Source organism: Bos grunniens, chromosome 10 (assembly GCF_055505025.1).
Source record: "Bos grunniens cultivar Pamir isolate PY7600 chromosome 10, Bosgru_T2T1.0, whole genome shotgun sequence".
Taxonomy (NCBI): domain Eukaryota; kingdom Metazoa; phylum Chordata; class Mammalia; order Artiodactyla; family Bovidae; genus Bos; species Bos grunniens.
Window position 1 is genome coordinate 502,871 of NC_141174.1, and position 23,635 is coordinate 526,505.

Sequence of the window (23,635 nt, forward strand, 5' to 3'; positions counted from 1 at the left end):
AAACTTTTAAAAATTATACTTAAAATTAGCAAAAGAAATCCATCATTACGAAAAAATAACACTTTACTTTTCTACCAAAGTGACAAATTTACACTATAAGCAACTTATTATATATAATAATCCGAAGTAAGAACACAACAGTAGTCAATAGTGATAATAAAATCAACGAAAAATGAATAATAACACTATTATTTACAGAGTACATTAGAACTTCTCAAACTGCTTTTCCACCTGTTTGCCATCTAATCTGAAAACAACTCTGAGGCAGACAAGGCAGTTAGTATGAGTCCCATTTTACTGTCTTCTTGAGGCTAAGAGGGGAAAATGACTTTCCTCAGAATTCAAGTTGGTCCACAGGAGGAAGTATGAATCTAGAGCTCATGCCTCCTGGTTAGTGCCCCTTCTTTCTTTCTTTTGCCACATGGCCAGTGGGGTCTTAGTTCCCTGACCAGAAACTGAATCCAGGCCCACGGCAGTGGGAGTGCCAAGTCTTGACCACGGACCCCCAGGGAATTCCCCATTCTTTCTTTAATAACTTTGTTCTCCCTTCAATGAATACAACATTTTCATTGTACAACGGTTAGAATTCAGATAAATCATCTTCCTAATTAGACAACGTATCAATATTAACAAGAAACTTTAACTTATGTTTGAAATGAATAAAAAAGAAATAACTCAAATAAATGACTAAGAAAAAATTTCTTTTACTTCCCAAAATACTAAGCTGAAAAAACAGAAGGCTAACAGGATCAGTTAAGTAGAATACTGTTTTCTTGACCAACCATTAAATATTTTACATGTAAATACTCAACACCAAAATGGAGACACACTTCGTTAAATGGGCCTCTAGCAATATTAGATTTCTCATCTTCATAAGCTTAAAGAACACAATCTAAGTTTCCTTTTTAATGATATAATTATCAGGTAAAACCATTACCTTGGGTGTGCTTCCTTTAATGAATTTTTTAATTGAAGACAACAAGCCGGTTTCATTCTTCGGTGGTTTTTCTCCTCCTGAAGGCAGGCTGTCATCAACTTCTGAGTATTTCCTCTTTGCTCTGGCAGTGCGTTGTGTTTGGATTTGATTTGATTGCTGAGAAGCCTTCCGTGTTCTCAGCCTCATCTTTTATGGGTGCCACATGTAAAACTATAAAAGAAAAATAATCAGGTTATTAAAATTAAGCCTAGTGTACCCACGTGTGCCCAGTTTACCTAGGTTTGTAGAATCTTAGTTTCCCTGATGGGGATCAAAACCAGGCCCTCAGCACGGACAGTGCAGAGTCCTAACCTCTAGAGCACCAGAGAATTCCCAAGAAACTAACTTTTTAACTGAAAGGCACAGTGCTTTGAATTTTATTACATTCTCCCAAATAACCTTCCCACAACTTCTGAAATATTACACCCTGTGATCTAATAGAGTGTGCACGTCCCTTTCAGAATACTGTAGTGCCTCCATCCTTGCTGACACTATCATTCATTTAATCACTCATTCGTTCAACAAGTATTTACTGGGTAAGTAAGTACCTGGTAAAACAAAAGAGAGAAGGTTTTTACCCTCAGGAGACCACAATGTAGTGGAAAAAACCCTTAAGTCATTGAATGAATTAGTTCCAAGAACACAATTCTAATAATCAACAAGTACAAAAGTGTGGCAAGATTGAGTCAATCATTTTACAGGATTTGATCTTACCACATGCATCGATCCTTTAAAAACCAAACTCATCTGGCTCAAGCTGCCGGAGTAGAAGGATGGTGCTCATCTTCTGCGAGAGCACAAAACTCCAACTAGCCGCTGAACAACCAAGGACAGGAGGACACTGGAACCCACCAGAAAAAGACACCCCACGTCCAAAGACAAAGAAGCAGCCTCAGTGAGATGATGGGAGGGGCACAATCACAATAAAATCAAATCCCATGCCCACCGGCTGGGTGACCCACAAACTGGAGAACAGTAATACCAAAGAAGTTCTCCCACTGTTGTAAAGGTTCTGAACCCCACGTCAGGCTTCCCAGCCTGGGGATCCGACAAAGGGACTGGGAATCCCCAGGGAATCTGGCCTTGAAGGCCAGCAGGATTTGTTTACAGGACTTCCACAGGACTGGGGGAAACAGAAGCTGCAGTCTTGGAGGGCACAAACACTCCTGCACACACCAAGACCCAGAGGAAAGGAGCAGGACCCCACAGGAGACAGAGCAGAGACACCAACTGGCATTGAAGAGTCTCCTGTGGGTATGGAGGTCGGCAGGGGCTCAGCACAGAGATGGGGTGCTGGCGGCAGCAGGTGGGGCAGGCCCCCTCGGCGTAAACCCTCTTCGAAGTCCCTCTTGGAAGTCCCCATTAACCCTACCACAGAGCCTGTAGAACCCAGGGCCAAACGACTACCAGGGAGGGAGTGAAACCCCACCCATCGGCAGATAACTGGGTTAAAGTTTTACTGAGCAAGGCCCTGCCCACCAGAGCAAGACCCAGTTTTTCCCACCACCAGTTCCTGCCTCTGCATCTTCTCCATTAGAAGAAGTAAGAACCACAGTCCCACAGTGGCTTAAACAGAAACCACATTATCGAAATTTAATTAGGAAGAAAAAGCAGAAAGTTATGTCCCAGATGAAGGGACAAGATAAAACCCCAGAAAATCTAAATGAAGTGGAGATATGCAACTTTCCAGAAAAAGAATTCAGAATAATCATAGTGAAGATGATCCAGGATCTTGGGAAAACAATGGAGAAGATGCAAGAAATATTTACCAAAGACCAGCAAGAACCAAAGAACAGAAGTGAACAGTACCCTAGAAGGAACAGGATAACTGAGGCAGAAGAACAGGTAAATGACTGCAGGACAGAAAAGTGGAAACCACCGCCACACAACATAATATAGGAAGAAGGCGGCAAAAAAAAGAAGACAGCCTAACAGACCTCTAGAACAACGTTCAACACAACAACATTCACATCACAGGGTCCCAGAAGGAGGAGAGAGAGAGAAAGGACCTGAGAAAACACCTAAAGAGATAATAGCTAAAAACTTCCCTAACATGGGAAAGGAAATAGTCAACCAAGTTCAGGAAGCACAGAGTCCCAGGCAGGATAAACCCAAGAAGAAACACAACAAGATGCATAATAACCAAACTGACAAAAGTTAAAGACAGAGATAAAATACTAAAAGTAACAATGGAAAAACGACAAATAACATACAAGGGAACTCCCATGAGGCTATTAGCTGATTTTTCAACAGTAACTCTACAAGCCAGAAGGGAATGGCATGATATATTTAAAGTGATGAAAGGGAAGAACCTATAGCCAAGAATACTCTACCCAGCAAGACTCAGATTTGATGGAGAAATCAAAAGCTTTCCAGTCAAGCAAAAGCTAAGAGAATTCAGCACCATCAAACCACCTTTATAGCAAACGCTAAAGGAACGTCTCTAGACAGGAAACAAGCGAAGGAAAAGACCTACCTACAGAAAATAAACCCAAAACAATTAAGAAAACTGTAATAGGATCAAATAAACCAACCAAAAGACAGAGGCTGGCTGGGAGATGAAAACATGTGCATGCATGCACTTCCACTCACCACGTCACTCTGCTTGACCCCTCCCCCCATTGTTTGTAATTATTTTATACTGTTAATCATGTTCCCATTATGGCTTGCAATTGTAATTTTTATTTTTTGTCAGGCTGTTGATTGTGAAAACTGACAAATATCTTTTACTATCATGATTATGTAACTATTACTCACTTAATACTACTGCATCATGATTGGTCAACAGAACAATGATAGAACTCTGTATCACCCAGAACTACTATTTAATAGAAACACCTGTAATCACTTTTTAAAATCCAGATGCATATCAGAATTATCTTGACATTTTTTGAAAAATACAAATGCCCAAGTATTGATTTTTCCCTCCAGAGCTCCGGACATGCTTCTAACGAGCAGCCGTGTTTAAAGCACCTGGACTATATGATGATCTTTGATCTGGCCTGTTTCCCTTTCCCTATTTCATACTCAGTGTTCCCATTTCGGAGAAGGCAATGGCACCCCACTCCAGTACTCTTGCCTGGAAAATCCCATGGACGGAGGAGCCTGGTAGGCTGCAGTCCACGGGGTCGCTAAGAGTCGGACACGACTAAGTGACTTCACTTTCACTTTTCACTTTCATGCACTGGAGAAGGAAATGGCAACCCACTCCAGTGCTCTTGCCGGGAGAATCCCAGGGACGGGGGAGCCTGGTGGGCTGCCGTCTATGGGGCTGCACAGAGTCAGACACGACTGAAGCGACTTAGCAGCAGCAGCAGTTCCCATTTCACTTAGTTTATGTTTTCCAATTTTTCCATCTCTTTTTTTTTTTTGATGTTCCTTCTCAACCTTTATCAAGCATAGTAGAAAAGCTTTGCACAGATATACATAAATAGTATATACAACACATGTATTTTAGAAACTTACGAATTTTTGCCTAACTAAAACTTTATGACATTTTGATTCCACTTGTTTGATTTAGTATGAATAGAATGCTAAACTTCTAATTTTAAAAAAAACAGATATGCATCAAGCAACAAAGGTTTATTGTACACCACAGGGAACTACAGTCAGTATCTTGTGAAGTGAAGTAAAAGTCGCTCAGTCGTGTCTGACTCTTTGTGACCCAATGGACTATACAGTCCATGGAATTCTCCAGGCCAGAATACTGGCTTGGGTAGCCTTTCCCTTCTCCAGGGGATCTTCCCAACCCAGAGATCGAACCCAGGTCTCCTGCACTGCAGACTGATTCTTTACCAGCTGATCCACAAGGGAAGCCCAAGAATACTGGAGTGCGTAGCCTATCCCTTCTCCAGCAGATCTTCCTGACCCAGGAATTGAACTGGGGTCTCCTGCATTGCAGGCAGATTCTTTACCAACTTATCAGGAAGCCAACCTTTCAAAATCTCAGGTTATCTCCATTTGCACTTGCAATTCCTAGCCCCTTTCAGTGTTTTTCAGATGGCTATCACTGTTTCAGCGGCAAATCCGAACGGAAAACATCCAGGCACAGCATTATCCAATAGAACTTTCTGCAACAATGGAAATACTCTGTGTCTGCACTGTCCCATACGGCAGCCACTAGACGTGGGTGAAAACCAAGTGCTTAACATGTAATTAGTGTGACTGAGGAATTGAATTTTTAATTTCACTTAGTTTTTATTAATTTAATTTTAAATAGCCACCTGTGCCTAGTGGCTATCATATTAGAGAGTGCATGTCTAAGGGACGAATCTTGTAACAACTTATAATGGAAAATAATATACATGTGTAACTGAATCACCAGCTGCGCACCGGGAACACTGTGAACCTACTGCGCCAGTGACACGTACAAAGGAAAAAGCTCGCACCACAAAGAAAATACGAGGGCATCAATCTGAACTCTCATTTTACTGATGAGAAAATTAATGACTGGCAAAGTTGTCCCAAGACTCAGTAGTTGAGAATATTCCCCGAATTAGAATCTGTTAAAGAGACAACTGAGAAAAGAGTGAAAACTACTATACTAAGAATCAAGAGATGTTACTTCTAATCCTACTTCAATCATCACTAAACTATAGCCCCTTAACGATTTTTTCCCCTGTATACTGAATACATTCATCTTGACGCTCAAAATGGAAATGGATTTAGAAAAGGCTGTAAAGTGCAGAGGACATACAACTACTCACAGCAGTGAGCACAGTCCCAGAAAGGTCTGACCTGTTAGGCACGCTAAACTCCTAAAGGTACAGGAATTCTTGGCAAAGAGCAGGGTCTTACAGACAAATGAGGAAGCTGAAGTGATGTCTTTAATAACCCAACACAATGTCCACAGAAGAAGAGTTAGGATGCCTCCCTTTTTCAAAATACAGAAAGTGCACACACGCACACACACAAAATCTATTTCAACCAAAAACCCAAACTCAAAAGGCTTCACCAGAAGAGTACTAAAATATCTTTCCATTGTTTTTCATCACCAAATGGTGCTCAGTTTTTAAGTTGTCATCCCCAAATAAAATAAATATTGCCTTTTTTCCTAAAGAGTCAATATGAACTTCTAAGGGATTTACTCAAGGCATGTATTACTAAAAACTCTACAGTGCAAAAATTTTAATTTATTTGTTCTTCAGCACAGCACTCCTTAGAAAAGGAAAATTCCCATATAGCAAATGCATAGGGGAATTTTTCACAAAGAAAGTTGTTTGTATTTGATTTAAATTTTTAAAAATATTTTCAAAAATATCTATGAATGAACCTATCTTAAGTCCAGAATCATTCAAAGACAATGAAATTCTGACATCACTGTCGGCCACCATGCTCACTGGTTTCTGTACCGTCTATGGCACAGTATAGCAAAAGCAGCCTAAGACAACATGCAAATGAATGGACACAGTTGTGTACAAAGCAAACAAACAAGTGTTTAGAAGCAGTCAGTCCACGGGCAGTAGTCTGCAGACATGCACTAAGTGACTTTATAACCCAATTAGACTATTCTAAATTTTTCAATAGCAATGGTTCACGCCAGATGAAAAATGGAGTAATATATTTAAAATAAAATAATCAAGGGAAGAACATACAAACCAAAGATTTTATATCCAACAGAAATAACTTGCAAAAATAACGGCTATGGACAAACTATTACCAATATGTAAGAATTCGGTGAATACTGTGCTCAGGGAATCCTTCCTGAAAAACTTAAATGAGCATTTCAGAAAACCAAATTGACTACAGGTATTCCTTTAGAACCAATGGTGATTGTCAAACATAAAACATATAGCTACAAACAGTTATCAAGCATGTAATAGCTATATTCTATATAAATGTAGATTCACTCAACCTTTTACAAGTGAGGGAGAGACTTCCCCGGTGGTTAGGACTCCACACTTCCACTGCAAGGGGCACCGATTTGATCCATGGTAGGGAAACCAGGATCCGACGTGCCACCCAGCACGGCCAAAACAGAAAGAAAGTAGGCAAGAGTGGGGAGAGCACTGCCAAGAAAAAGGTATATAGTGCTTCGGTAGTCATACATATTATCTTCAAATCTTCCAATACTGGTACTGCTCCTCTGAAACTGCTGTGAGAGTAATTTATTAATATTTCCGTTTCTAAGCCCACATCTGTCATCTACCAGGTTCCTGAGAGCCAAGACACGGCATTGAGCAAAACAACAGGGAAGCAGGATGGAGAGCCAGAATACAGCCCCATCAGAGCCTGACCACGGCCAGTGAGGACGCCAACAAACCCTGTCCTCAAAAAGCAACAGTACAACTCGACAAACGACAAAAACCACCGTTAGCAGTTCACTTCAGTCGCGCAGTCGTGTCCGACCCTTTGCGACCACATGGACCGCAGCACACCAGGCCTCCCTGTCCATCACCAACTCCCGCAGTTCACCCAAACTCATGTCCATTGAGTCGGTGATGCCATCCAACAATCTCATCCTCTGTCGTCCCCTTCTCTGCCTGCCTTTAATCCTTCCCAGAATTAGGGTCTTTTCGGATGAGTCAGCTCTTCGCATCAGGTGGCCACAGTATTGGGAGTTTCAGCTTCAATATTAGTCCTTCCAATGAACACCCAGGACTGATCTCCTTTAGGATGGACTGGTTGGATCTCCTTGCAGTCCAAGGGACTCTCAAGAGTCTTCTCCAACACCACAGTTCAAAAGCATCAATTCTTCGGCGGTCAGCTTTCTTCACAGTCCAACTCTCACATCCATACATAACTACTTGGAAAAACCATAGCCCTGACTATATGGACCTTTGTTGGCAAAGTAATGTCTCTGCTTTTTAATATGCTGTCCAGATAGGTCATAATTTTCCTTCCAAGGAGTAACCGTCTTTTAATTTCATGGCTGCAATCACCATCTGCAGTGATTCTGGAGCCCCCAGAAATAAAGTCTGTCGCTATTTCCACTATTTTCCTCATCTATTTGCCATGAAATGATGGGACCAGATGCCATGATCTTAGTTTTCTAAATGTTGAGCTTTAAGCCAACTTTTTCACTCTCTTCTTTCACTTTCATCAAGAGGCTCTTTAGTTCTTCTTCATTTTCTGCCATAAGGATGGTATCATCTGCATATCTGACGTTACTGATATCTCTTCCAGCAATCTTGATTCCAGCTTGTGTTTCTTCCAGCCCAGTGTTTCTCATGATGTTCTCTGCATTTAAGTTAAATAAGTAGGGTGGCAATATACAGCCTTGACATACTCCTTTTCCTATTTGGAAACAGTCTGTTGTTCCATGTCCAGTTCTAACTGTTGCTTCCTGATCTGCATATAGGTTTCTCAAGAGGCAGGTCAGGTGGTCTGGTAGTCTCATCTCTTTCATTGTTTTCCACAGTTTATTGTGATCCACACAGTCAAAGGCTTTAGCATAGTCAACAAAGCAGAAATAGATGTTTTTCTGGAACTCTCTTCCTTTTTCCATGATCCAGCGGATGTTTGCAATTTGATCTCTGGTTCCTCTGCTTTTCTAAAACCAGCTTGAACATCTGGAAGTCCACAGTTCACATATTATTGAAGCCTGGCTTGGAGAATTTTGAGCATTACTTTACTAGCGTGTGAGATGAGTACAATTATGCAATAGTTTGAGCATTCTTTGGCATTGCCTTTCTTTGGGATTGGAATGAAAACTGACTTTTTCCAGTCCTGTGGCCATTGCTGTTTTCCAGATTTGCTGGCATATTGAGTGCAGCACTTTCACAGCATCATCTTTCAGGATTTGAAATAGCTCAATTGGAATTCCATCATCTCCACTAGCTTAGTTCATACTGGTGCTTTCTAAGGCCCACTTGACTTCACATTCCAGGTTGTCTGGCTCTAGGTGAGTGATCACACCATCGTGATTATCTTGATCGTGAAGATCTTTTTTGTATAGTTCTTCTGTGTATTCTTGCCACTTCTTAGTACCTTCTGCTTCTATTAGGTCCGTACGATCTCTGCCCTTTACTGAGCCCATCTTTGCATGAAATGTTCCCTTGGTATCCCTAATTTTCTTGAAGAGATCTCTATTCTTTCCCATTTTGTTGTCCTCTATTTCTTTCGATTGATCGCTGAGGAAGGCTTTCTTATCTTTCCTTGCTATTCTTCAAAACTCTGCATTCAAATGACCGTATCCTTCCTTTTCTCTTTTGCTTTTCACTTCTCTCCTTTTCACAGTTATTTGTAAGGCCTCCTCAGACAGCCATTTGGGTTTTGCATTTCTTTTTCTTGGGGATGGTCTTGATCCCTGTCTCCTGTACAGTGTCACCAACCTCAGTCCATAGTTCATCAGGCACTCTATCAGATCTAGTCCCTTAAATCTATTTCTCACTTCCACTGTATAATCACAAGTGATCTGATTCAGATCATACCTGAATGGTCTCGTGGTTTTCCCTACTTCCTTCAATTAAAGTCTGAATTTGGCAATAAGGAGTTCACGATCTGAGCCACAGTCAGCTCCCAGTCTTGATTTTCCTGACTGTATAGAGCTTCTCCATCTTTGGCTTCAAAGAATATAATCAATCTGATTTCAGTGTTGACCATCTGGTGATGTCCATGTGTAGAGTCTTGTTTTGTTGGAAGAAGGTGTTCGCTATGACCAGTGCCTTCTCTTGGCAAAACTCTGTTAGCCTTTGCCCTGCTTCATTCTGTACTCCAAGGCCAAATTTGCCTGTTACTCCAGGTGTTTCTTGATTTCCTACCTTTGCATTCCAGTCCCCCATAATGAAACGGACATCTTTTTTGGGTGTTAGTTCTAGAAGGTCTTGTAAGTCTTCATAAAACCGTTCAACTTCAGCTTCTTCAGCATTACTGTCAGGGCACAGACTTGGATTATCATGATATGGTTTGCCTTGGAAACAAACAGAGATCATTCTGTCATTTTTGAGATTGCATCCAAGTACTGCATTTTGGACTCTTCTGTTGATTATGATGGCTACTCCATTTCTTCTAAGGGATTCTTTCCCACAGTAGTAGACCTGGGGAGTTCATCTTTCAGCGTCCTATCTTTTTGCCTTTTCATACTGTTCATAGCATATCATACTGTTCATACCATATCAGCACTATGGAAATCAACCAAAAGCAAACAACAATCTGAGAGTACTTTAAAAAACATTCAACTATTAGTAAAAACACTGAAGTGTCTGAAAACAAAACAAAACATTGAGAGCCTGTGTCATTCTTGTTCGGGGCTGCTCCATTCTACACCCATCTGCAAGCACCCGAAGTCTGGCAGGCTGAGATGACTGGTAGCTTTGAGGTTACCATAAAAAAAGGCTCACATGATTGAGAGCAGTTGGACAATGACCACATTCTGGTGGTAGCATCAGTGTAAGTGACAATCCTGGTCTAAGTGATAACTTCTGTGGCAGAGCTAGGAGGACCGAGACTTCCCCATCCTTGAGCTCTGGGGCTGCTGGGACAATATTCCTGGCAGAGGCAGCATACACACACAGCAGCAACTACAGAGGCACAAGCTCCCACACTCTCCTGGCCAACTCTGCAGCTGCATGGAAGAACACAGGAGATACAAAGTGAACCGGTGAGAATAAGAGCTGGAAAAGGCCTGCAAAAGGCCTGAACTTTGAATGTGCACCGCACACGAGTCCACAGGTAAGAGACAGAAGCATTACTGCGCAAGATGTTTAGGCATGATATTTGTTCAATCATTAGCTTACCATAAGGCAATGCAGACACCAGGGTGTGCCTTAGTAAAGCTTCAAAATTAAAACAAAAATTAAAAAAAAAAACAAAACAAAACAACACCAACAACAAACTAAGCAAAGTCATCAGTAGCTATATCCTGCAGGAAGGCATATTCCACAGATTTTGCCTATGGGAATTACAAAACAACCAACCTTCAGGGAAAAAATTCTGAATCCAGAGTGGCTATCTATTATCTAAGGGACTGGTTTTCAACAAAAAAGTATGAGACATGCAAAGCAAAAGGAAAAAAATAACCCAAACTTGGGGGGGAGGGGGAAGCTGTGAATATGTATTATATGCCAGGCTTACAACAATCCAAGGAATGGATAAGTATTTAGTGTATGAAAGACAAAATTCACTCTTGATCCCTTACAAGTTTAAAATATTCTCTATTTCAACTGGACATATTTTTTATCTAAAACATATGTTGTTAGAAGTCTTTAAAAGCACAAAAATACGAAAAGAACTCACATAATTCCTCAGTCCAGAGATGACTGAAATGTGGATATGCATTACTGATTGTTTAAACACATATAAGTATTTTAGTCAATAGAGATACTACAGTTATGACCTGCCCTATTTCTTCCCCTTTTATACTATTGCTCAGTAGCTCAGTAGTGTACAACTCTTTGCAACCCCATGGAATTTTCCAGACAAGAATACTGGCGTGGGTTGCCATTTCCTCCTCCATTTTATTCTGTTAACTCCCTACTAATATTCTCTGAAAAATCTGAGAACATAATTTTTAATGGCCACATAATATTCCAACATTCAGATAAATGTTCTACAATTTATATGGCCACTGACCTGTCAGAAAATTAAACTGTTCATAATTACTCACTAATATCACTTCAAATGTAATAACCTTATATACAAATTTCAGTCCAAATATCTGATTCTTAATTTCTTAGAAGGGAATTCATTAGGTCAAAAATTGTTAACATTTGGTAGCACTTCTAGAAATACTAGACTTCCCTGGTGGTGCAGATGGTAAAGCATCTGCCTACAATGTGGGAGACCCGGGTTCAACCCCTGGGTCGGGAAGATCCCCTGGAGAAGGGAATGGCAACCCACTCTAGTACTCTTGCCTGGAAAATCTAACAAAGTATTTTTTGGAAAGATGGTTTCAACCAGCAGGATACAAAGAATCTGACTAAATAAACATCAGAATTTATTTTTAATTTTCAAAATGTTGGCTTATTAAAAGTAAAAATATTTTAAATAATCATAACTAATAAAACTAAACATTTTAATTCTATTTATAGGTTACCAACATTTCACATTTTTTAAAATGCCTATGGATGCTCTTTTCTCATTTTTTTCCTAAGAATCTAAAATACTAAGGTTGAAAAAACCTTTGGTTCAACCGTCCCAACCAAAGCAGAAACCTCTTAGGTAGCATTCCTGTCTAAAGGTAATCTAGAATCTGCTAGAATGCTGAAAGAGACAGAGTTTACTGCATAATAATGCAAATACTAAGAATATTAAATGAACTCTAAACAAAAAACCATTTTTAAACTGAGTAAATCCTGCAAATATGTACTGTCACTCTCCTCATTTAATAAATGTCTAAGAATTTAACTCTAGCAATTTGGTTAGCCATAATTTTCCCTGTTTTAAACACAAAGTTTAAAAATTATATTATCTTTTTTAGTTTGCCAATTAAGGCCTAATTTTGAGTTTAGATATTTGCAATATCTTCCCCCAACTCCCCAAAATAACAGAACTATATTTAATACTTTAAAATAAAGGTTTAAATGTCAATGCTTATCTGAATACAGAAACATAATCCAACCAAATATTACACACAACCAAAGCACTGTGTAAAAACTACTGTGTTGGTTTTCTGGTAGGCTGACTTCGGAAGACCCAACCATCAACCTATTCTTTCCAAACATAAAGTAACTGCTTCAGCTACAGAAAAGGTTAAAGTGATATATAATGAATAGCTGTCCTTTAAAAAGTAGTACTCATTATTTCCATTTCATTTTTTTCATTATTTCCATTTTATGACAGAAAGAAAATAAGATGGAGACAATGGCAAAAGTGTGTTACTCTTCAGATAATTTCAATAAAAATAACCAGCAATGTAAAAACAGTCTATCATTAACAAAAATTTTAATTAATTAAAAAATTATCAAATTTTTCAATTTGCTATATCCTGTTTTATTTTTTACTTCTGCTCTTTTTCTAACAGTTATTCACAATGGGTGATTTTACCGCAAACAAAGGGTTAAGCAGGTTAAGAGAAAGAGGGGTTCCGGGAAAAGATAAAGGAAACTACAGAGGAGGTGCTGACCACAAGACAGTTTTGGGGGAATCAGTGTCTAGGTGAAAAAAAGTAACCTAGGGCCAGTTAAGAAATTGATCTCTTTCTCTAGTGCCAGTTTACCCAGTTTGAACCCTTTCCTTTGGTCCAAACCAAAGAGAAAGCAAGGGAGTTATCCCAAGCAACTTGAGACCTAAGAAGTCATGGAGTTACAAACTACAGCTTCCAGAAAAGAGAGCTCCCCCGACTAGTAATTGGAGTTTCACCTAAAGATTCATTTTTATGCATTAATAGGGTTCTGCCTATGGAAAGGAAAAAGCTGGGGAAAATGCCACTACCAGCATAACAAAAACTACAGAATTAAACTTTTCTTGAAGAGAGAGAGCTGAGGACCCAGGCCAACCAAACAAAGATACAAGACAAGACAAGCCCTTTCCAGGAGACAGGATATAAGCACTGGCTTACCTGTGGCAGAGCAAGCAGAGAGACAGTGGTGCTATAAAAGCAGGTAAAAAGAATTCATCTCGATTGTTAACACAAACTACTAAACGCGAAGTGCAGGCCAGCACAGGCCTATGGCGCTCCTGGGAGCAGCAGACGCGATGGGAACCCAGGCCCGTCTTCAGGCCCTCCGCCAGAGACCACCAGCAGTGCTCCCCATGGGGGCGCACGAGGCTGGAGAGAGCTGAAGCCTGGAGCAGCCGGGGGCGCCCTACCTGACCCTCCTTCTCTAAGGAACAAACACTGGAAGGCAGGAGGAGGGGCAGCAGGGGCAGTGCCCCACTAGGATGGGGCAGAGTGTAAGCAAAGCCCTCTACTGATCCCTCTGCACGACTGCAGGGGCAGGTCTCGGGGCCCGGATCTCAGATCACCTAAGGCAGGTTTTTCCAAACAAGACGTGTAAAGATACAAGGCCCAGTTTGGCATACCAGGGCAACATCACTGAAAGCCCACCAGCTCTGACGCCCAGACATACAGAGCCTATCCAGGACTGAGACTGGATGAGGACAAAGGACTTCCGGACTCCAGCACCGTGTAACAAGCACCAACTGCACTTACCTCTGGGAAAGGGTTAGGGGCGCTTCGATTCCACAGAGCTACAGGCACACAGGGAAAGCCAAAATCCGAGAGTCAATTGGGAAAACTGAGGAACACTTTCTCATACCTCCACTTCTAGCTTAAGCACAAAGTAACACTGGAGAAATCTGAAGCCAACGGTGCACTTGAGGTATCCTATGAAACAACAAAACCAAAACTCAGCCTAATGAAACCCCCTAGACTATGCCACAGGATATGCAACTTTCCAGGTATAAACACTAGTCAGTCTTTACTGTCCTATTTATAATATTCAGAATTCAATAAAATACTGCAGAACACACACTCGAAAAGAAGAAAATACCACCGTCAAAAAGCAATAGAAAATCAAAGAAGTTAAAAACAGAAAACTCAGTAAAACCAAAAGTTGGTTGTTGTTTTTTTTAATCAATAAATTGATAAACCTCTAGCAAGAATGGGGAAAAAAAGAGAGAACACACAAATTACCAAAACTGAGACTAGTTTAGTGAGCACCACGACTGCTACAATTTTATGCCCACATTCAACAATTCAGATGAAGTGCTCAAACCTCTAAAAAAAAAAAAGTACCACCAAAGCTCAAAGGTAACCTGATCAGCCCATATTTTAAAAAACTGAAATTGCAGAGAAAGTCTCAAAACAAAAAAAAATTCCAGACCCAGACGGCTCTGACAGGCTGGGACCCAGGACCCTTTTGCTGTAGTACTCCAAAGCTTGCACCTGGACAAACCTCTCTTCTACCAACAAAATTACAAAGAAACTCTATGGGACTAAAAATAACTACCTGCCTGAGCAGTTGGGGCGAATTCTGGACAAAAGATACAAAGAGACCAAAAAACCCCAAAAGCCACTTTTGAAGAGCCTGGAACAAAAGCAGGGAGTCGGGAGCAAAGGCAAGGCACTAAACATGCCCTCTGCTCTCAACACCGCCTGAGGGGCGGGCAAACCTCCTAAGCCACCCCTCTGGCCCTGGACACAGCCCGCACTCACCCCATACAAGGAACAAGCCCGCTTCCCCACAGGGAGCAAGCCAACAAGGGAACCTGTTCCCTGGTCTCACTCCCATCTGTTGCAGCAGGGCCCCAATAAAGCCTTGCCTGAGTTTCTTACTTGGCCTCTGGCCAATTTCTATCAATTGGGAAAGGTTAAGAACTCTGGTTGACTTCAACTTCACTGAAGAATTCTACCAAAAAATTTAAAAAAAAAAACACAAACAAAAACCCAAACAAACCAATTCCCCCACACTAACCCCAGCAAAACCCAAATCTAATAAACAAAACTCCTCCAGAAAAGAGAAGGGAAGTTTCCAACTTATTTTAAGAGGCCGACATTTCCTCATCATAACCAAAGACCATACATATTAATTGGGCCAAGTACTGCCAGAAATTACCTACATAGTATCTGCAATAATCCAACTTCATTACCTTCACTTAAAAAAGTTCTACACATACATATACATATACAGCCTGATGTTACATTACATTTGTTACATTACAAATTAACTGTCTTCTAAGCACTTTAGAGTTCCGTCACTAAGTTAAATTCTCCATTCTCAGCAATTATGAAATAATACAAGACTGGAAAATAAGCTGTTGTTCAAGGGTAAGTTGTGCCCAACTCTTTGCGACCCCATGGACTGCAACACACCAGGCTTCCCTGTCCTTCACCACATGCCAGAGTTTGCTCAAACTCATGTCCATTGTGTCGATGATGCCATCCAACCATCTCATCCTCTGTCGTCCCCTTCTCCTCCTGCCCTCAACCCTTCTCAGCATCAGGGTCTTTTCCAACGATCCAGCTCTTAGCATCAGCTGGCCAAAGTACTGCAGTTTCAGCATCAGTCCTTTCAACGAATATTCCAGGTTGAGTTCCTTTAGGATTGACTGGTTGATCTCCTTGCTGTCCAGGGGACTCTCAAAAGTCTTCGCCAGCATCACAATTCGAAAGCATCAATTCTTCAGCACTCAGCTTTCTTTATGGTCCAACTCTCAAATCTGTAAATGACTACTGGAAAAACCATAGTTTTGACTATATGGACCTTTTTTGGCAAAGTGATACGCTGTCTAGGTTTGTCATAGCTTTCCTTCCAAAGAGCAAGTGTCTTTGAATTTCATGGCTGCAGTCACCATCCACAGTGATTCCGGAGCCCAAGAAAATAAAGTCTGTCACTGTTTGCATTTTTTCTCCATCTATTTGCCATGAAGTGATGGGACTAGATACCATGATCTTATTTTTTTGAGTGTTGAGTTTCAAGCCAGCTTTTTCACTCTCCTCTTTCAGCCTCATCAAGAGGCTCTTTAGTTCTATTTCACTTTCTGCCATTACAGTAGTATCATCTGCATATCTGAGGTTTTAGATTATTTCTCCCAGTAATCTTGATTCCAGCTTGTGCTTCATCCAGCCCGGAATTTCATATGATGTACTCTACATATAAGTTAAATAAACAGAGTGACAATATACAGTCTTGTCACACTCCTTTCCCAATTTTGAACTTGGCTGTTGTTCTATGTCTGATTCTAGGTGTTACTCTTGACCAGCACATAGGTTTCTCAGAAGACAGACAAGGTGGTCTGGTATCCCATCTCTTTTAAGAGTATTTCAGTCTGTTGTGATCCACGCAGTCAAGTTTTAGCACAGTCAATGAAGCAGAAGTAGATGTTTTTCTAGAATTCTCTTGCTTTCTCTATGATCCAACAAATGTTGGCAATTTGATTTCTGGTTGCTCTGCCTTTTCTAAATCCAGCTTGTACATCTGGAAGTTCTTGGTTCACAAAGTGCTGAAGCCTAGCTTGAAGGATGTTGAGCACTACCTCGCTAGTATATGAAATGAATGCAAGTATACAGTAATCTGAGCATTCTTTGGCATTGCCTTTCTTCGGGATTGAAACGAGAACTTGACCTTTTCCAATCCCGTGGTCACTGCTCAGTTTTCCAAATTTGCTTACATACTGAATGCAGCACTTACCTTTTAGGATTTTTAAATGAGTAGATCGGGGAAATAAATCTACCACTGAAACAGATAAAATTTAAGTAGATTATATCACAAAACAAATATAGCACGGAGTGGAACAACATTTCAAGCTTAAGGATTCATGACACTGGAGGGAAAAGTATAGAATAGAAAACATTCCCACTTTTCAACATTTGAACCAGATCTCATTTCAGGAATAGAAAAGGTTGATTGTTCGGCAATCTAAAACAAGGCAATTAAGTCTGCTTTCTAAGTATTTGCAGTCTTTGGGGGTGGGGGTGGGGGCTCTTCCAAATTGCATCATTAATTCTTCTTCTAGCTTCTCTATCATCTTTAAAATTTCAGACTCTCATCTAACAGCTTTCTCAACACTTCCACTCTGCACCTCAAATTCAACTTACCGAAAGCTTAATTCACCTTTCCTATCTCAGCCCTATTCCTTTTGTATTTTTGCTACTCTATTCTTTGTTTTTTTCTGCCGCACTGTGTGACACGTGGGATCAAACCCACACCCCCTGCATTGGAAACACAGTCTTTACCACTGGTCCACCAGGGAAGCCCCCTACTCTATTCTTGATCACAAGTTATCTGCCTAATCAATCAAGCCAGAAGTCATCCTAAACACTTCATCATTCTTCTCTCCCTTGTCCCCTACAGTCAGTCACCAAATCCTGAGGATTCTACCTCTAAAATATTTCTGTCTGTCCGCTTTAAATCCATCCTCTGCACTCCACAAATCTGCCTGTTCCTGCCCACCAATTCCCTTCAAAATAAAGACTGAACCCTAGCAATATATGTAAAGCCCTCCGAGAGCTACCTCTCCACACCTTCCTTCACTGCCGTCCGCCGCCTCCCCCTTTGATCCAGTGATAAGTGTTCTGCACAGGCTGCTGCATCCTACTTCTCCTTCTCTTACTTCACATTCCCTCCTTTCAGCTGATTCTTATCCTCATCATTTACAGCTTAGCCCAAGTATCATACACCCCAATAAGTAACCACCCCCACACGCGCATGCCTGTATAAACCTGCGACTATCTATCCGTAGCTCTTAAAACATCGTATTAAAATAATCTGTTCATGCATCTTTGACTGCACTCGATTGTAAGAGAGCTGAAGGCAGAGATCTTAAAACTCCAACCACCTGGCAAACATAACAGCGCAATCTCTGTTGACTTGAATTGTAATTTTTTTTCATTTCCCTCAAACAGACTACAGATTGGAGAAAAAACTGTATCACCGAAACACAAAATCCTCACTGCAGTAATCAATTCTTGCTCACAAAAAGGCCTACAAATAAAACTAAAAATATCCCTTCCTCATAAGATTTCCTTCCTCTTAAAATCCCTGACCCCAAGCAATACTGGATGCCAACAATTATGGTTGCAAATAGTCTTGTGTGAACAAGATTACAATAATGATATGAGCATAATCTCAGTTGATAATTTGCTACAGAGGTCTTAACTACACAAATTTCTATCAACAACAAAATAGTATATTGTATTCAAAGGATTCTTAACAAATTATCTAACGCTAACCTAATGTGTGTTCTTTCAAACAAATTTTTGCTGAATAAAAGAAAAGGGAAACAAAAGTGGGCCAAAAGATATAAAAAAGAAAACTATTAAAAAGACCATAAATCAAATGTTAAAGGCAACAGTTTTGGGTTTCCCCATAAAATATAGGTATATGTAACCTATAAACTGCTTACATATACTTAAAATTACTTATATAATTGCAAAGTTCTGAAGTAGGCTCCTGAGTGAGTTACTAGAGGAATAGCCCCTGGACTGGTAGGCATCAGTCCTGAATCTACCATGTTAGCTGTAACACTGATTAGACATTGATTAAGACATGTAATCATTCTAGCAATCATTTCATCTCCTCAACAGCAAAAGAAGTTATTGAACATCATATCTATGGAATTTACTACATGTAAATTTTACCTTAAAAAACATCTATCAAAACAAGAGATGAGTCATTAATCTGAGCTGTTTTTATTCTTCTATCACATACAACTCATCTAGAAGCACCCTAATTAAGACACATTTACTACACGTTAAAAAGTCTTCAGGTGGTTCATCATTAAGGAAACAAAGACTAGATGACCCCTTTGGTCTCCTCTAGCTACTCTATTACAAGCAGTAGCACTACTCAATTTACACTTGAGAAAGAAAATCCAAAACAGCATCACCGCCTTAGTTACACCCATGACAAAAATACCAGCATCTGTTTCCTCTGTCTCTTCCAGTTGTATAATCTTGACAGGCTCAGACACCACGACTGTCCACTCTCATTCTCCACTACCTTCCCAAGCCCTCCCTTAAAAGACTTTACAGAAGGAAGAGATTTCTCAGTCTCTCCCACTTATCACCCAACAAAAGTCAAATTCAACCAGAGCAGGAAGATTAAGAAGTATTACATGAATCATCAACTTCAACAGGGAGATTCTTTTCATTGAGCCCTTCCCAACAAAGTGTGTGATAAAGTGGTCTTTTTAGGTTATTATTACTTGATATGTAATTTTCTGTTTTAAAACTAACATTATAGAATTCTTCAAAAACTACTAAATAAAAAACATAATAAAAAGCTGAAAAACTCAGGGAAATGTACAAAAAATAAAGGAGCTGCTGAGTTAGGTTGATGAAATTAAGACTCTTTAAAGTTTTCTTCAATGAACAACCAAAATTTTTTTAAAATGCTTTCTCTAAAACCATGATCAATTTTTCTACAGAAACAAAACATATGGGTTGTTCGATTATTGATGAGTAAATGCTCAATGAAAATATAAACTATTTTTTAAAACATTTATTTATTTTGGGCTGTGTTGGGTGTTCATGGTGGCACATGGGACCTTTCGCCACTGGATACAGGCTTAGTTACTGGCGGCAAGTGGGATCTTAGCTGCCCAACCAGGGATGGAGCCTGAGCCTCCTGCACTGGAAGGCAGATGCCTAACCACTGGACCACCAGGGAAGCTCCTGACCTGATTTTTTTGGATGGCATTATTCAGTTTGTTGATCACTAAGGCACAGCCACTGACATATGTGTTTTAAAATACGACTGGGGCTTCCCTGGTGGTACAGTGGGTAAGAATCTGCCTGCCAATGCAGGGGATACAGGTTCGATCCCTGGTCCGGGAAGGTTCCACATGCCACAGAGCAACTAAGCCCATGGGCCACAACTGGGGACCCGTGTGTCCCAATGACTGAAGCCCGTGCGTCTAGAGCCACGTTCTGCAGCCAGAGAAGCCATCACAGTAGGAAGCCCAGGCACCTCAACAGCAACTGCAGAAAGCCCCGGCACAGCCACGAAGGCCCAGCGCAACTGAAATCAATAACTTTTTACAAAGCTGGGGAGAGAGGACAAGGTGATGAAAAGGGAAAATGATTTTTAAAGTAACACTATTTCAGGACCCCAACTTAAAACTCTGTATATACTCCACAGAAATACCATTAGGGCAAAAATCAGTATTTGTTATGTACAAAATGAGACAGCATGTACTTCTGCTGAGGACAGACTGGTACTTCTTTCACCTAAGCTTTAAGGAATAGCAATTTGAAGACTGTTGTAATTTTAACTACCTGCAACATAACTTACACATGTTGTAAACAGAGCGTTCTGTTACACAGCATGAAAAGAATTCATACCAGTGAAACTTTACAACAAGATGTGCTATTCTAGGAAAGATACAAAATTATGAATTCCTAAGAACTGAGTACTACAATACTCATGAGAAAAGCACATGGGAAATCTGTCACTCCAGTCTATTACTTTTCATCATATTTCTATCCTTTCTATGGAATATACATATATTCCAACATATATAATGTTTTAAATTTACTAGAGTTACCTGTATGCATGCAAGTTACAATGCACTTACTGGATACATTAACAAAGAAAATTTTGGAGAGTTACAAAGTAAAGTCAATTTTGGCAAAATTTTCCTACAAGTATTTTTTAAGTAGTTCTCACCAAAACTGTGCAAGGAGAGGGATACAACTATTTATACTTTTTTAATAAAAACTTCTATTTAAAGAAAGTTTTAAACTTATATTCAACTTACACTCAGGTCAGTAGAAATATGAAACTCTCAGACCACAGTAATTTGATAGTAAGAAAAGAATCAATGAGACGTTAGCAAATACGAAAATTAGTTTTTAACTAAAAATCTTTGAGTACCTGAAATAATTTCCTACTATTCATATTACTACCTACCAAAGAAAAATTAATCTTTATGACTGAGATAAACTGAAGACAAAAAGTTAAAACTTCCCTGGTGGCTCACCTGCCAATGCAGGAGATCCAGGTTCAATTCCTGGCCTGGGAAGACCCCACATGCTGTGGGGCAGCTAAGCCCATGGGCCCCACTACTGAGCCCGTCACCCAAGAGCCCAGGCTCCACAACGAGAGAAGCCACCACGATGAGAAGCCCGTGGACCGCAGCTAGAGAGTAGCCCCGCTCACCCCACCTAGAAAACGCCTGCATCTTGCAACAAGGGCCCAGCACAGTCAAAAATAATATACGTAATTTTAAAGTTTTAAGAAGAGTGAATTTTTATCAAAATTACTAGTCAAAGATGAGGTATGATCATAATTCTCTAAGGAAAATATCCTGTTGTTTGCTACTACTAAAAAACAGGATAAAACAAAACGGGAAAGATTAAAGGCAGAAGGAGAAGAGGGTGGCAGAGGATGAGATGGTTAGACAGCATCACTGACTCAATGAACATGAATCTGAGCAAACTCCAGGAGACAGTAAAGGGCAGGTGAACACGGCGTGCTGTGACCCATGGGGTCGCAAAGAGCGGGACACGACCTGGCAACTGAACAACAAATATTACAAATGAGGGGGAAAAGCATGAGAGTTTGCAGTGTGACTATATTTTTCAAACAATTTTTATCAGTACATCAGAAAACTAAAGGATTATATTTTATAATTACCTTATTTAACAAAATACACTAAAGCAGGTACTTGTAAGGTCAGTAAGAAGTTAATCATTTTCAACTCAATAGAATAATCATACATATTTGGGGAACATCAGGAAGAAAGCAATTATTACTGAAACATATAATCATAGTTTTTCTCAACTGAAAAGATACTTACTGGTTCTGTACATTTTTAACAAATATTACACTCTTTTAACAAAATGTATTTTAAATTTCTACTTAAACAGTAACTGGTCAACATGAGAAACTTAAAATGTCATGTTATGATACTAACAGATTCTTAATCTCCCTTTCTTATTTATTTTTAGCAATGGCTCTGCTTTTTTAGTTTTCAATTTCTCCATATAGAAGTATTTATTCCAAAGAAAATATTCTTCCTAAACCATATATAAGCCACTATTACTAAATATAATCCCAATTATTTCTGAAGTATTCAAATGCCTTCTACTAGTACAATTTTATGTTTCTTTAATCAAAGTAATAAACACATTTCCTTGTTCTATGATTATTATGCTATTATGAAAACCTGACTGCTAGAACCTAAAGTCAAAGCACAGTTGATGATTCATGTTTTACCTAGATAAACTTCCTTTTCTATAATTTCTCGAAATGAAAACAGGAGAGCCTACAATTACCACAAAACATGGGGTCACTAATAGAGTTAAATGGTCTACTGTGACCTTATTTTAAAGTTACATTAAAGACTTTTTAATGTAAATGTTTTACAACACTAATTTTTTTCCAATGGTATTTTAGTGTTTTCCTCCATCCTTTTCTAAAAATACCATAATAAATGGGGGACCTGCAGATGTAAATAAAAGGGCCAGCCAAATCTATAATCCATGCTTGTCCTTAAGGTCTCACAATTCTTCCTGGGACCACACTTAGTCTCACTCATTACTGTCAGGCTCACAAGATTTTCAAAAGACCCAAGAAGCCCAAGTTTCTCACTATAACCCTACTTCCACCACGGCCTTCTTCCTTAATGTTCCTACACACTACACCTTTCCTGATCACAGCTTACTTCTATGTTCCATTGCCTCTGAATCCTCGACTGTTTGTGGTATCAGCAAATTTCTTTGATAACTAATCTGTGCTAATACTGTCAATAGAAGGCAATAGTTTATAAAGCATCTCTTCCAGAGAATTTGTAATTTTAAACAAAACACTGTAGAAAGAATTCCGTAACACAAAGGAGAGACACAAAGTTTGGCATTGGCTTTTCTCAAGTTAAACCTCACAGTCAACACAGAGTCTAGCTGTGCAAGTGAAAACGAATGTGGGCATACAGCAGTAGTGAATGTATGTCTGGCACAGATACGTCATAGCAAATGTAAAGTGGAAACTAAAAGCTGGATGGATTCATCTTAAGTCCCACCTCTGTTAAATCTTCTCATCTTCAAAGAGCAAATGACCCCTGCAGTCAATCCAGTTAAAATTGTCAGGTAAGCACCCAAAAGAATTACTTAGAGCATATCATATACGAGGTCTTCTCAGCACACCTGGTATTTATGACTAAAGTGTCTTTTCTAGTTTATGCATTCACAACAATTTGGTAAATTACAAATATAATTAGATACGGTTTATTCCCAATTCTGACAAACCACTTTTTTCTTTATCACATTAATCCAAAACTCTATGAATGAGGTAATCTTATACCAGTTCATTCAATCTGCAATTAATCCTACAGTTA

At 39.7% G+C, this 23,635-nt stretch overlaps 1 protein-coding gene across 36 annotated transcripts in view; it reads right to left on the minus strand.

Annotated features, from left to right (window-relative positions):
- CTDSPL2 (CTD small phosphatase like 2) overlaps nt 1-23,635 on the minus strand; it is a 76,108-nt gene that overhangs the window by 50,206 nt on the left and 2,267 nt on the right. For 30 of the 36 annotated variants that reach the window (XR_015133798.1, XR_015133799.1, XR_015133802.1 and 27 more), the window contains exon 2: nt 938-1,147. Coding sequence is in view for 9 of the 36 variants with exons in the window: in XM_086319097.1 (XP_086175223.1) it covers nt 938-1,123 (186 nt within the window). In the remaining 27 variants the exon portion in view is untranslated. Of the gene's footprint in view, nt 1-937; nt 1,148-1,690; nt 2,178-14,009; nt 14,184-23,635 lie in introns of those variants that run through there. The other 6 variants (XR_015133812.1, XR_015133808.1, XR_015133821.1 and 3 more) reach the window with 3 other exon arrangements.